Here is a 14,950-nt window from a genome sequence, read left to right on the forward strand (position 1 = left end):
CAAGACCATGTGAAGACCATACCTTGACATATAGAGTATGGATTTTTGAGGAATCCTTATTTCTCAACTTAGCCCCCCAAAAGGTGCCAGAAAATATTAGCACATAATTTTCTATATGTACATAAACATATGCCAACACAGTATTTTAAAGAAATATATATAAAGAGATACTTGGCATTGGATCAACCTGAATCCAAATCTGAAAACCATATTAACAGCAATGTAACAACAACAACACCACAAATTCAGTTTATCAGTAAACTGCAAATAGACACTGGAAGGTTCAGGAGGAAACATATCTAAAACCTAAAAAAATGCAGATAAACACCCCTGTCAAAGAAACCTGGCAGAAACTGACTTCCAACAGCTATACCAGCACTGTACTACTTCTTCAAAATGTCTAAACAATCTGGATGAGCTGCAGAGTATAAATAATAGCTTACAAAAATAAATACCACCATTTAAGAAGACAAAACACTAAGTAAAACCTTCAAAGGAAAGGCTATCAAATATTTTAAGATGACACACAAAACAAGCATTAGTAGTAGACATGAAAACCTAACACATGCAGTTGTTACCATATTTTTCATACAATCAATTTATCTTTGAGCAGTATATTTAGTATATAGTAATATGTCTGAAATCAAAGTAAGACAAAACTCATAATGCCATCTTTTTCACAATACAACTATTTGCGTAAAACTCAGCAAAATGAGATAAGCTGCATGCTTCACTATGTTGACCAAATGGTTTATGTCACTAATTTTGAAAACAGTATTTAATCACAGAATCATAGAATCATAGAATCAGCTGGGTTGGAAGGGACCTCTGAGATCATCAGGTCCAACCCTTGATCCACTACCACTGCAGTTACCAGACCATGGCACTGAGTGCCACATCCAGTCTCTTTTTAAATATCTCCAGGGATGGAGAATCCACTACTTCCCTGGGCAGCCCATTCCAATGCTCGATCACTCTCTCCGTAAAGAAATTCTTTCTAATCTCCAACCTAAACCTCCCCTGGCACAACTTGAGACCATGCCCTCTTGTCTTGCTGAGAGTTGCCTGGGAAAAGAGACCAACCCCCACCTGGCTACACCCTCCTTTCAGGGAGTTGTAGAGAGTGATGAGGTCTCCCCTGAGCCTCCTCAATTGCAAGACTGTGAACATATATCCATATTGAAAGTCCATATTCTTCTTTGTAAGAGCTGGTAAACCCTACAAAGGCACTTGGGTATTTTTGTTTGCTTGCTTGCTTGGTTGCTTTTTGTGTCCACAAATCAGTGGACTCTGGTACCTGCAGAGATACTAACCTGTTCTTCCAGCAGCTCTTGCCATAGAAGCTGAATTTCTTGCAACTTGACCCGTCGTTCCTCGGTCCAGCGACAAACTGCTGTCCACCGCTCACCGAGCCTCTACAAAAGCAGGGAGCACTCATGAACATTCACAAGACTCACAAGGAGATTTAAAAATCAGATATTCAAAAGCATCATTTCTACTTCACAGTAACCACTTCCTTTATCATTGCTATCTCCTTGCCAGGAAGCACCACTGTAATATTGCATAAAGTCAGAGGTTAAAACTTTCAAAAGGATTCTCTATGGCCTTTTCTCTGCTCTTTTTAAAGTCAGTGAGCTATTTGATTGACTTCAAAAGGAATGAATGAAGCACCGAGAATACTGTTTCAGGTTACAGTCTAACTTCTGGCAAAGGGTTACAGTCTAACTTCTGGCAAATAAAAGAAAAAACTACATTCCCCTGCTCATGTCTGAATATTTTTATGTTCTGCTCACGTCTTAATATTTTTTCCATCAGATTTTAACCTCCTATTAAAAATTACTAGTGAGAAATAAGAGTTGTACTGTGCATCTTCCCATTTTAATGAAACTGCTGAAAGGACACACTACAAAAGTGCCTGTCACTGGGAATGCAAACAGCTTTACCCATCAGGAACTGAGCTGGCAAATCAAAGCACTTTTGAAGGTTTTACCCTGCAAGTCTAATAATCCTTTACATTAATATTACTTCTTAAAGAAAATACATTACTTTCTAGGATAAACTGGATTTAAACACTAAAAGGTGGCATAAAAATTATATGTAAAGGTTTTAAGTGCCTGCTACTACAGCTAAAAAGAAAGCTGTAACATTTTACCTGCAATTGTTCCTCCAGAATAGCTGTTGCACTTTCCCCACTGCTTTCATCGACAATGACAACCATGTGTGTTAGGGAGTTCACCTTCACCTGTTCTGTTTCTAGGTCACTCTGCAGGCTCTAGAACAACAAATCAGGTTATCAGTTTTGAATGTATTTGCTAATCTGCTGTTTTGGCCACAGGGACTAACACAACTACTGTGGTAAAGTACTTCAGATTCAACAGTTAAGCACAGAATTTACCACTAGGAATCACTGTATAGTTTAAATAAATGTAAGCAAAAGACTGCTAGAAATTAACCCAAAACTATTCTGTTAAAATGTTGGAAAACACGGAGTGCTTTAAGTGCTATGAACCATACACTGGGAGAATCATGACAATTGCATTAAATTTCTGTATGAATACTGTTATAAATAAGACAGCTTAAGTGTTTCTATGGAAAGCTATTATTGTTATTAAGTACCATCGAGCATGCCAAGCAGGGGAAAAAATCACTAAGAACATTTGTCCTTTAATAGTTGACAATATAATTCTCATATCAGGGCTGTGATAACTGATCTTCATGTTCAAAGATAATAGTTGAAAACTGCAGTTGAAAAATGTTCTGATTGGTTTGAAATAATCTGTAGAATCAATTATTATTCATAAAAACTCTTCTAGAAGAACAGATTCCATGGTTAAAGCCTTCCTCTGGAATATCTCTGCAAGATCAATTTTACAGTACTGTAAATACCACTTTTCATCCCAGAATATCCTAAGCTACTCCATGAACAACACACCTCAGATTCTCCTGACTTTGAAGACAGGGGAAAGAAAACAAATGTGGGACAGGAAATCACACGGACTAAAAATACTCCACAGTTCTTGCCCTGTGAAGTATGTCCCATGCTGGGGAGAAGGTCAACAAGCTGCAACCATGACAGTATCAAAAGGCCATCTTTCTCCTCAAAAAAAAAAAAAAAGCATCACTGCAGGCTAGAAAGACTGACTGCCATCTGCAAACTTAACTGAGACACAAAACAATTTCAAGAGCTTGTGCATATCAAAGAGAAGTGTCTGTGCACCCCCTTAGGTTGCAACAGCAGGGTCTAGAATTAGCAACTTGGAAGGCCCTTCCTGACAGTTTTAACACATTTTCACCTGTAGTTCTCAAGTATGCTGTAACAATGCCTGTCAGTCATTAAAAGCAAGTTTGCACACAGTATATTTCATATTTTCACTAACACTTACAAGTTACGTGGAGAGGCCTCATCTCCTGAACGAAACAAGGGTAACAGTTTCCCCTACAGGTTTCTGCTCTGCCCATTAGAGCTGAAGTGTTCAGCTAAGAAAGTACTTCCAGAAACTTCTGATTCCTTTCTACCCCATCATTATCCTTTCCTAAGCAACAAATGCAGCCTTTCAGCATATAGCCATATGACTTGTGACACAATCTAGTTTCTCAGCTAAGGGACATACACATCTTCCATATACTTCTCCCATGCATATTAGATAACAGACAAAAAGGTTTACTTTATGTTCTTCCAGCTGTTTTTGAAGGGACTCCAAATCCTCTGCTAAGACCTGAGATTCCATCTTCTGAATGCGTTCTTCTGTGACACTCAGCCAGTTGGACAGCTGCTGCAGCTGCTGCTTCTGGAGCTCCATCAGCATGTCGTGCAGGCTGGAGAGGGAAGCACAGGCAGTTTTTTCACAAGGAAAGAGACTAAATTTTAGGTCTGTAGGAAAGAAGCAAGGCCATTCATAAACCAGATAGCTATTAGCAAATAATATTTTCACCATAAAGCTAAGGAACACACAGTTAAGTATCCCCATTCCTTTCTCTACCAGCAAAATTAGTGAATTATGCAATTAATACACATGAATACTTCTTGCAACAGGGATTTGCCACAAAAAGACTCTACTGAGACCTGGCAACAAAAGGCAGTTTCTCCCTTGATGTGCAGCACTGAGTTTGATAAGCCATCGGTGGGCAATAATTCTTCAAAGTGCTTTTTAGTTATACAAACACACACAGCTATCCATATCTACTGTATGCTTTATTCAGGAATTTAAACTACTGAAACCATATTAAAAACTTTTATGTAACTACTGCATATAGATACTATATATTTAGTCTGGTACATTTACATAACAGTCACAAAAAAACTTTTATATAAGAAGAAAAAATAAAAGTTACATTCATTTCTCTTGTTTCACCTTGCAAAGTATGAAGGTGGATTTCAAGTCACAAACTGAAGAGTTAATTGTGGGGAAAAAAAAATAATAAAAAAAAATATCTTAAAAATGGATGCAAATCATCTCCTCCAAGCTGCAGGAAGCACCAGAGATTGCTCCTACAAGTCTGACAGAGGTTGTGCAACATGACTTACCGGGACTGCCTGTCCATGCTTTCCACCCTGAGCTCCTCCCAGCGGGAATTAAGCAGCAGCATTTGCTCCTGGATCTCAAACTCCTCTTCAGGAGACAGATTTCCCTGGGCCACCAGTTGGTTCCCAGCCTGCAGGACGCTCCCCACGCTGCTCTGGTGTGCAGTTAGCTCCATCATAAAACTCTAGGAAACAGTACAACCAGCCACATCACAGTGATCTGTGAGCTCCTACAGGAACTTAAGAATCTGCAAATGTCCTAATAAATTGTCATGTTTGCATTAGTGCTGCAGCACCATCAAACGTGCAAGCATGGCAGACCAGTACCTCTCCATGACAGGAGATTCTCTACAAGCTACAAAAAATCTGGAGAGTGAAACAGAGCTAACTGATGGGGGATAAAGCTGACCACCTCAAAGAAAAAAAAACCCTGTTTGTAAGACTACAGCCTTTGAAAAAATGCACCAAGAAAATAAACCAGAAACTTAGCTATGGCAAACAAAACATAAAGCAAGATCTGAAAAGTACCTTAGGAAAGCAAATAGAACCATGGGAGTCAATAGCAATTAAAAAATTGACATATTTACTATGAATCTAAAATATCTTTACCTTTGGTTCAAAGATTTAAAACTGTAGCACAAGGGAAAAGGAATTCTTCATATTGACTAGCATTCAGATTTTAAATTCAATTGTATATAGTAAGCTGATACAGGAGAAAACTTAAACATCTAACATGACACTTGAAACTTTTAGCCACACTGGAACAGTTAAACAGACTTGGAACAGAGTCAAAACAAAATTTGGAAACAACAATAATTTGGAAGCAACAACATGTTAGCATTGCCCCCATCTAACAGCAAGTGGCATACAGTTAATCAGACCTTTTAGTAGTTGGCAGCAAAGAACTGCAAATCAGTCTGAATCAGACTTTGTATAATAGACACCAGTGAACATAGCACCAAAAGCTGGTTTTAAAAAAAGATAAAGTGCCAAAGCATGTTCCACAGCAATTTCTCTTAAAATCTGTTTCACCTTCAAGAAGCTACTGTCACCACCAACAAAAAAAAAAGCCAAAAACAACTATGCCACACCAGGCTATCACTTCCTGTTAAAAGTATTTTTCATTTAGAAGAAGCAAGACAAAAAAAAAACCCAGAATGGCTGATTTTGAATAAGGACTAGGAAATGGAATACACACACTCCCAAACATACACGCTCCACTACACACACTCTCCAACATACACACACTTCCCAAATGAATTTTCAAAAGCAGCTTACTTCATGGGTGGAAAATTGCTCTTTGACTTCCTCAACATCACCAGATATTTCCTCCTGTTCCCGAAATGCATCCTCAGCTGACAGCAACCATGTAAGAACTTCTTCCAGAGCAACCTGGTAGCTGTCCAAGTCCATATCCACCTCTGTCACTGTGCTGGGAGTCTCTGCTCCTGAGCTGCCCTGCTCCTCTTCAAGTGCTACAGCCTGGGCCACCAAAAAAAAAAAAATTATGTCTTAAAAGTGCACAGAAGATGCCTTCCCAAATTACACCAAAATAGAACAACTACGATCCCTCTTAATTCTTTGTAAAATTTTAAAAATAATCACTGGGTACATTTTTTATGTAACCACTGGGTCCCCAGTAACCACTGATGAGCTTCCATTTTAAAAAGAAGAAACTGGATAGAAAAGAAACTTTAATCTTGCTTATTTAACAGAGCAGTGGATCTCTCACCCAAACAAAAACATTCCATCATAACCACAAGTTCTACAGCAAAGTGAGTCTAAGATTCTGGGCCATTCACTCCAGCTTGCCAAGACAAATGAAAAAGAGAAGTGGAAGAAAAAAGCATAACAAATGAAATTTTACACACCTCAACACACAGGATTTTGTACATGAAAAGAAAAAGGAAGAGAGAACCACTGAAGTCAACCACAAAGATGATTGTTACTATGAACATATGATGCTACAGTTCTCATATTTTCTCAATTGTTGTCCAAGACAGAAGGCAAGCTCCAGAGATGACTGACAAGCCTGAAGATCAGCTAAAACTAGAAATTAAGAAAAGCCAGACAGATTTTTACAACAAACACCTTTTGCATGTGGAACTCCCCATCTTCACATTCCTGCTTATATCTCCTTGGGAGGGTCTCCACCTCCCGAATATCTTCCATGGTGACTTGCTTAGGAAGGACCTCAAACAATGAGGTTAAATACATAATAATAGACTTTTTGTCTGGAAGTTGTACAGCAACATCTGCATCAAAAAGATAAAACATAGAAAATAAATGAAAAAGCTGCTTTTCTAAATCATGACTTAGAAAATAGCTGTTACATATAGTGTAAATCACTGATTGACCTGTTAGGTGATCTTTAGTACACTTTTAGATTAAAGTCCAGGTTTGACACATGTTGAAAGCAATATGAAGGAGGGAAAAAGAAAATTAAAGAATTTTTCTATATTTGGAAGTGAAGTCACATCAAAGGCATGATATTTTTGAAGTAAAATCCCAAAACTGAAATTAATAAGGAATAACAACTTTGGGGAAAATTATTCTGGAGTATCTCCCAAGAAGACGTGCAGTCCGATGACAGAATTCTGCATACACCAACTGTTCTGCTTAGGCTCTAATCCCCATTTTCAGCATTGTTCAGTTCATTTTCTAACTTTTCATAAGGAAAAGAGTTTCAAGAACTCAAGTTCACTTACTTTTCAGTTAATACTTTTTTTTTAAGGCAGTGCTTGAATCTGTAAAGTTTGAGAGCTTGTCTTACAGAGTGAATCTTCAGAGGCTCACTTCAAAGCAGAGCAGCAGCTCAGCATTTTAAAAAGGTGTCATAAAAGTCTCCTGGTAAGCATTCCTACACAGTAAGTACTCATAGCACTGGCAGCTACTGCTGCTGACGATGTATATATAAAAAGCAAAATATCATGAGCTCTTAAAGTTATCGCCTTCCACATAACGTTTTACTTCATCTGAAATGCATTGCCTCTTGTGGTAGAACTCCCACCTAAAATAGAATTAAGCCAGAGTATCACCCTCCCCTTCTGTGTACTGTCTCTGAATGGTTAATCAGTTTTTACCTTAGCCTTCAAGAAGCCAAAGCAAACATATCCACAGACATACCCTTACCCTAAAATTTACATTCTTTAAAACCCAGGTTTAGGGACTTGAAACAAAATATCACTGCACAAAACTGCTGGAATTTGTATCCATATTAAATGTCATTAAATATTAAAGAAATTTCCTTCAAGAGAACACAAAAAAAAAGTAATGTAAAATAACTGCATCCCACCTTCAGGATCCAATAGTTTCTCAATTCCCAAGTGGTTCTTGGCTATGCTGAAAGCATGTTCCAGTCTCTCAACTGGAGTCATCTTTATAACTTTATCCCAGCTGAAAAGCTCAGGCCTAAAAGTAAAGACAAAACAGGAAATAAAGCAGTAAATTTTAACTGAAGAAAAAAAATATCCATGACATGCAGAATATGAAGTTACAGATACAAAGATAGTTTGTAAAAGTTGATAGTTTGTAAAGTTACAGATACCTAATATAAACATACACAGGAAATATAAATGTAAGTGCATATACAGAAATGCATAAATACAAAAATGTGTTTTCCAAGAGAATCTGGTGATCAAAAATCAGTTAACTGAATGCATGTCCACAGTAACATCCACCTTCTATTCTATTCTATGTATTCTAGACATATTCATTGACTGCATCAGGAGATTAAATACTAATGAGATAATAAATTAACTCTGTCAAACATTTATTGCAAAACCAGTTTTCTTCAACTGCTTCTGTGACAGCATTCCTGTCAGTACATGCTTTCTGCACCAAGTTCTGCTGGACAATCAGGAGGGTCCTGTTGACTCTCATTCCAAACTTGTGATGTAGATCAGTGACCACCCCAGACTGTCACATCCAAGATCAACAGTGATCTCCACCCCTGCTTGCTCATCCTCTCCCATGCCTTTTTCCATGTGGGACAAAAAAAAATAAAATATATATATATATATGTACATACACCTTACATAAGCCCACCCCATCAAACGTTCTCGTGAGAGTCACAATGCAAATCAGACCAAGGAGCTGACTGATTGACAGTGCCAGCAGCCTTTACCTCAGAGCTAACCAAACCAAACCTCCACTGCATTTATGAACCCAAAATATACCAGTGGGTGGTCTCAAGGGAGAAGAGGACAGCAGAAAGTAGAATCAGCAAACAAGGCCCCTCTCCTTGTGGCAAACTACGCTGTCAGGCCATGATCAGCTGAGTAAGACAGATGTAAGACCGTAAAGCCATTAAAATACTTCCCATTCCCATGCAATAGTAGCTTCCTTACTAAAACACTGCTATTGATTCTGTGATTTATAGGACTCAGGGAGGGAGAGATGGGCTTGCCTTTAATTCTTTTAATACTTAATTCTCTTGTAAATTGACACAAGAGTATCTTTTTAATATCTGTCACGTCATTGCACTCTGTCAAACTGGAAAGCCATATGAGAGCAGGGTCAGAGAAGCTAAAAACCAGAAGAAAAATGGAGTTAGCAGGGAACACAGATATGCAGAGATCCTGATAGAAGGTAGAGAAATACTGTACCTTCATACCAGAAGCAATAAGGAACATAGAATCATAGAAAGTTGGGGGTTGGAAGGGACCTTTAAAGATCAAGTCCAACCCCCCTGCCAGAGCAGGGTCACCTACAGGAGGTGGCACAGGAACAAATCCAGGTGGGTTTTGAATGTCTCCAGGGAAGAAGACTCCACAACCTCCCTGGGCAGCCTGTGCCAGTGCTCTGTCACCCTCACAGTGAAAAAAGTCTTCCTAATATTTACAAAGAACCACCTATGCTCCAGTTTATAACCATTGCCCCTTGTCCTGTTGTTAGTCACACCTGAGAAAAGCTTGAGTCCATCCTCCTTGCACTTGTCCCTTACATATTTACAAACACTGATGAGGTCACCCCTCATTCTCCTCACTGAAGAGCCCCAGGTTAACCATATAGATTCAGATGAAGCCCTAGCAAACTCCTATTTTAGAAAAGACATTGCAATAAGCATACTGTATATGCACTACCTGCATGCATAAGGTGAATTTCAATGAAATGAAAGCAAAATATTTACCTATGAGCAAAAATATTGTATCAAATAGCAAAAATCAGTTCAAAGAGGAACTAAGCTAATATTAGGAAATTAAAGAGATCAGTAAAGTAAAATGCTAATTGCCCTATTACCTCACATAATTGTATTAAGTGCTGCATTACAAAGTTACTAGATATCAAAGCCAAAAGATAGTACTACCAGCGATTGCTGTTACACAAAGAAAATCAAATTGCTGAACTTAAAAGGATCCACAAAAGCTCTCCTGCATTAAGTCATTATTTTATGTTATCTACTATGATATTAAATCAATTAAAAAGCAATACTAAAATGCCCCTTAGTCAGGGAAGCATTACAGTCTGACTAAGCTAAAAAGCTTTGCTGTCCCACCACTTCTGCAACCTGCCCCAGTTCCAATGTTCCTTGCAAGTGCCTTTTAAATCTTCTTTTTCAAATCTGGCCTAAATTAAAACCAAACTCAAGATTTCTCAGAAATGTGGGGAAAATGGTGCTTCCCTGGCAAAAGAACTGCTGCCCAGGGGCACCAAAGCTGAATTCCAATGTGCTGACAGCTGCCAGGCTCCCAGAAAGACGGGGAAAAAGGCTCAGATCAGCTGAGCCAGGTAACTGAGAAACTTCAGGAAGCCAGAGGACACCACAGTCACTCAGTTAAATTTTTTAGCAGGGGCTTCTGCTACTTAACAGTGCCGAAAAAATCCAAGCTCAAAGACTTTAGATCCTGGAAAGCCCAAGCACAAAGTCACAATGCACAAGGACAAGAAATAGCTTAAAGCCAATTTTGTTCCCTCTCTCCTGCTTCCCTCAGGTCACCTGGTTCTCATTTCTGTTTAAAGCTGTCACTCACTCCATCAAAGCTTCACAGGTTTAACCAGAAGAGCAATGTCATTAAAGACAATTAAGCCAGTATAAAAACCACCAGTACAGCTCACACCATCCAAAGAAGGAACTTGGTAACACCTCTGATGAACCCCAGAGACCTTTGCTAACATTGCTGTCTTAGCAGAACAGTCCATTCAAACTTCCAGGAACCACAGGCTGAACAGAAGCCAGCTCTAGTTTACAAGGCATAAAGATGTGTCAGGGTAGACCTGTCCTGGAGCCAGTGAGGCTGTGACAGAGCCTGTTATTTCACTCAGCAGGGGCCAAATGGGCACTTAAGAGCAGAGAACAGCAGACTCAAAGTGAAAAGAATCCTTTGCAAACTCTTTGTATCTGCTGGGTATAGATATTCTGGGTGTTAGTAAAGCATTTGCCATGAGGCATACCTAGTGGCCAGGATGTCTCATTAAATTCTAGATTATTATCTTGCCATTACCACAGTAAAGTGGTTATTTATGGTTAAGAAGTTTCAACTCTTCAAAGCAATGATCTGACATCATTCAAAGTAAGCTGAATTAGAATTAATTGTCCAAAAGTAGATCTCGAAGAAAAATCCTTAAAAAAATAAGAACTGGCATGTAATTTTCATGAGTGTATAACAATGATTGATTTAGACTACTAAAAAGCTCTCCAAAACTCAGAAAGAACGAAGATCTGTGCAAAGAAGCTTTAACATAATTCCTTACAAAGTATAGTGAGCAAACTAAAGAATCCTCTACAGATACCTGAAGTATCTATTACCCTTTTATTCTTCTGCTCAACAGTTGTCCTGAAAGAATTACATACATTTTCTTTCAGGCAACATACATTCAAAGACTAAAGAAAGCTACACAGCCTGTCTTTACTTCTTCATGTTGAAGCTTCCATTCTTTACAATTGACAATACGCCTCCACAGTTATTTTTACAATAAAAACCCAAAGAAATAATCACCAAAACTGGCTAGAAGTTGTCAAATGCTCAAGCATGAAGACATGAGAAAAAAGCTGCTTACTTTCCTAGGTCTAAGATAAGCTGTTTGATACTTACTTGTGCCTGTGGATGACAGCATTAAAGGCAAGTCCATCTGCCCAGCTTGTGGTGAAGTTCAGAACATTGACCTGACTGTAGGGTCTTGAGGACTGCCGAACCCAGCTCAGCAGGATCTTCTCACTGTTGGTCTGCTGCAAATCTGACATGATGTTCTTCATAACATCCTTCACCTGCAAGACAAGAGCAACTACACCTTAGACACACTCTCTACTTCTCTTGCTTAAAAACCTTTGAACCAAGTTATTCCACAAACTGTGGAAGGGTCTTTCCAAAAGAAAGCTATGAATCAAACTTAAGTCATCAGATGAAATTTGGGAATAGGAGTCTTTCAGGTCATCTTTGCACTCATTACAAGAGGCAGTAATGCTTCACATAACAGTGACATGTAACTGCTATGTTATAAACCTCTCCTTCTTCTCAGTGCTGCCTACACTAAGTGTGGGATATAATATTTCTTTTTGCTGCAGTTCTACCAGTAAGCAAAACCCAAGACAGCTTGCACAGTTTTTCTGAAAGAAAAGGATATCTGCACAGCCAACAAAAGTAGCTTGCAGTTTGGGTACTATGCCATAAGCATCTGCCAAATTCCCTCCAAGCAAATTCAATGATTCTCCTAGATACCTGGATAAATCAGGAACAACTCAGTCTATGACACTGAGAAATGAACCTACAGAGCAGCATAGAAAATGCAAGCCCAACACAGCTGCCTAGATAGTGAAAAAGACCCTGCTAACAGAGTGCATAGAAGCATTGAGGAAAGAATATAAATACAATGCTTCAGTCTGAAAAGCCTCTCTGCAGTTAACACCACTAGGAACTAAACTTAGAAACCGAGTACAAGTGAGCACACACAAGAATGTGTTGTAGGAGACAGCCAATAGACAGAGATCAGAAACCAGACACTGGCTTGCCTTTATTTACCAGCCCAAAATACAAGCAGTACTTTCCACCACCAAAACCCCAGGGAGGTTTCAGAAACTCAGTAGACTGATGATCAGGATTACTGGAAAGGAAGAAATCTCTCCATAGCCTCTCACCTGCCAGTGCAAGATAATGCTCCACAGCAGCCCCAGTGTCAGCTTGTGGTTTCCATCAACAATGTCAGTTCCTCCAATATTCACCAACTCCACCTGGAGAAGTCAGATCAACTCTATATTAAACACTTATCACAGCTTCAAGTCACAACCCCACCTTAAGTTCTTGGCTGCCAGGTCATATTATCAAGTGTTCCAACACAAAGCTGGTTAGAACTACAGAACCAGAGATGACAGAGTATTGCCAGAGTAAATTTGTCATGACAACTGCTTAAACAACATGATAAAAGATAGCATCAAAGAAGATTCCCCTTCAGAAGAATTTGTATCCTCTCTTCTAGTATACAGATATATCCCAGCAGTCAAAACTGACCAATAGAAATGCAAATATGTAGGATCTGATATTAAAAAAAAAAAAACCAAAAAAAAAACCCAGTAAAGCAGTGCTGCTCCTAGACACACTTGAGATATTGCTGAACCACTACAAGATCTGTAATTAAGAATAAGTTTATCCTTTGCCTGAATCAGTATCCAAATGGGACAAGTTTACACAAGGAGACCAGAAGCTCAAGGGAAAAATTAAATTTTCAAGTTTCCTATACACTTAGGACCCCATATAGTACCAGTGATGGTCTAATTGAGATCATTAACAAGATAAAAGCACAGAAAGGAGAAATGAGGAGATTATTTTAAGTAAGCAGAAGGGTAGGGGAAGCTACCCAACCTCTCAATCAAGCATTCAGCCCTCAGAAGCAGCAAAGCTTAGAGCACACTACAGATACTCACTCAGTGCTACTTTAGAGGCTGAACTGAATTAAGGCAGTAATTCTGCATTCACAAAGGAAAAAGCAGCACTAAGTCTGAACCACCTTCTGGATAGAACCAGCAGCAGCACACTGCATTAATTATCACACCACACCTATGGAAACGGGGCTAGGAACAGCTGCCTAAGGCAGAGGAGACAAATAGCTCCCTCCCCTGGTTTTCTGTACACATACAGCAGATGCTGCAACACTCCCACACACTTTCATGAGTGGGCTTCACTCTTGAAAATAACCTGAAGTATAAACATCCTCCAGCCCTAGAGGCAAGCAGCAAGTGGATTTCACCTTGACGAGGAAGATTTTTAATTTCTTTTCTCACACCTGCTCCAAGTTGTGTTATCCACAGTGCCTCCCAGAAACATCTCCCAGCTCACAATTACCCTGAGAACTGTGTCTGGGCATCGCTTGGGATCAGAACTGGGCAGAGAGACAAAACATTCATCAAGGAGCTGGCTAGCAATTAAACAACACTGACAATCACAGGGCAGTAATGGAGCCAATGCTCTGGCTCTCCATGGACATAGCCTACAATGACAGAACAGGCAAGAACAATGTTTCTTTTTGTTCTGTTTCTGATACAAAATAATACAATGGTAGTCCATTAATATTTTTCCTCTTACCACACAATCACAAATAGCTCCAATGCTGCAAAATGTACTTGTAGCCTCATTGCTTTCAGGTGCCATCCTGACAATTTTCATTTCCCCATGGGTCTCTTGCTTAGGGAGAACCAAATTAAAACTGTCAAGATGAACATGGAGCCACAAAATTACACTTCAAAGTCCTAAAGAATTCTGTGGGTCTGTGGATTGTACTCTCCCAGTTTTTAGAGTAGTTGGAACAGAATCTCACAGTAGTATTCTTTGCTGATATCAAGCATACATTTTCAGATGCTTGTAAATTAAGCAGTCAAAAGTATCACCAGTTCATATCACTAAACAATGCACTAGAAAGCATTCTAAAACACAAAGTGCAGAAAGCAAGATTAAAAGTCAAGGGTACAAAAATAAAACAATTACACTTCAAGAGGTTTTTTTCATCTGTAATATAGGAAAAAACCTCCTGAAAGCAGGTAACAAAAAAAGACTTTTTAAATTGCACAGTAATAATAATGCTAATAATATTGTTAAGAATATTAAGAACAGTAAGAATAATAAGAATGCTGCATTCTTCATTTTAACTCCACCACACATTTTAGAAAATACTTCACATGTCCATTTTTGTATTTTAATTATTTTGAACTAAAACAACACTTTGCAGCCAGCACCTCACTGGGATGATGAGTAGACTTCTCAGACATAAGCAAGGGTAATTAATAAAAGAAAGCAGAGAGTAGACAGTTATACTGACAGTAGGCTGCTATTAGCTGTCTGAAATAATTTCCAGGGGATTTTTTTCTTAAATTGCTGTTTTTCTAAAAAATTGTCCACAAAAATTTGAACTTCATTACTTCAAACCTTCCTGCTCATCAGATGGGCGACGTTCACAGGATCCCTTTGACATCTACACCCTAGGCTTGTCTGATCCTTATAT

The 14,950-nt window shown here is 38.8% G+C and overlaps 1 protein-coding gene across 1 annotated transcript in view; it reads right to left on the reverse strand.

Moving 5' to 3' along the window:
- The window catches only part of UTRN (utrophin), a 352,138-nt gene that overhangs the window by 258,838 nt on the left and 78,350 nt on the right, over positions 1–14,950 (reverse strand). Inside the window, exons 6-14 of the mRNA XM_030446581.1 lie at positions 12,597–12,689; positions 11,557–11,729; positions 7,818–7,933; positions 6,614–6,777; positions 5,801–6,004; positions 4,526–4,707; positions 3,666–3,816; positions 2,153–2,272; positions 1,314–1,415 (exon numbers count right to left, since the gene is read on the reverse strand). Coding sequence (XP_030302441.1) covers positions 1,314–1,415; positions 2,153–2,272; positions 3,666–3,816; positions 4,526–4,707; positions 5,801–6,004; positions 6,614–6,777; positions 7,818–7,933; positions 11,557–11,729; positions 12,597–12,689 — 1,305 coding nt within the window. The remainder of the gene's footprint in view (positions 1–1,313; positions 1,416–2,152; positions 2,273–3,665; positions 3,817–4,525; positions 4,708–5,800; positions 6,005–6,613; positions 6,778–7,817; positions 7,934–11,556; positions 11,730–12,596; positions 12,690–14,950) is intronic.

The sequence above is a fragment of the Calypte anna genome, chromosome 3 (assembly GCF_003957555.1).
Source record: "Calypte anna isolate BGI_N300 chromosome 3, bCalAnn1_v1.p, whole genome shotgun sequence".
NCBI classification, from domain to species: domain Eukaryota; kingdom Metazoa; phylum Chordata; class Aves; order Apodiformes; family Trochilidae; genus Calypte; species Calypte anna.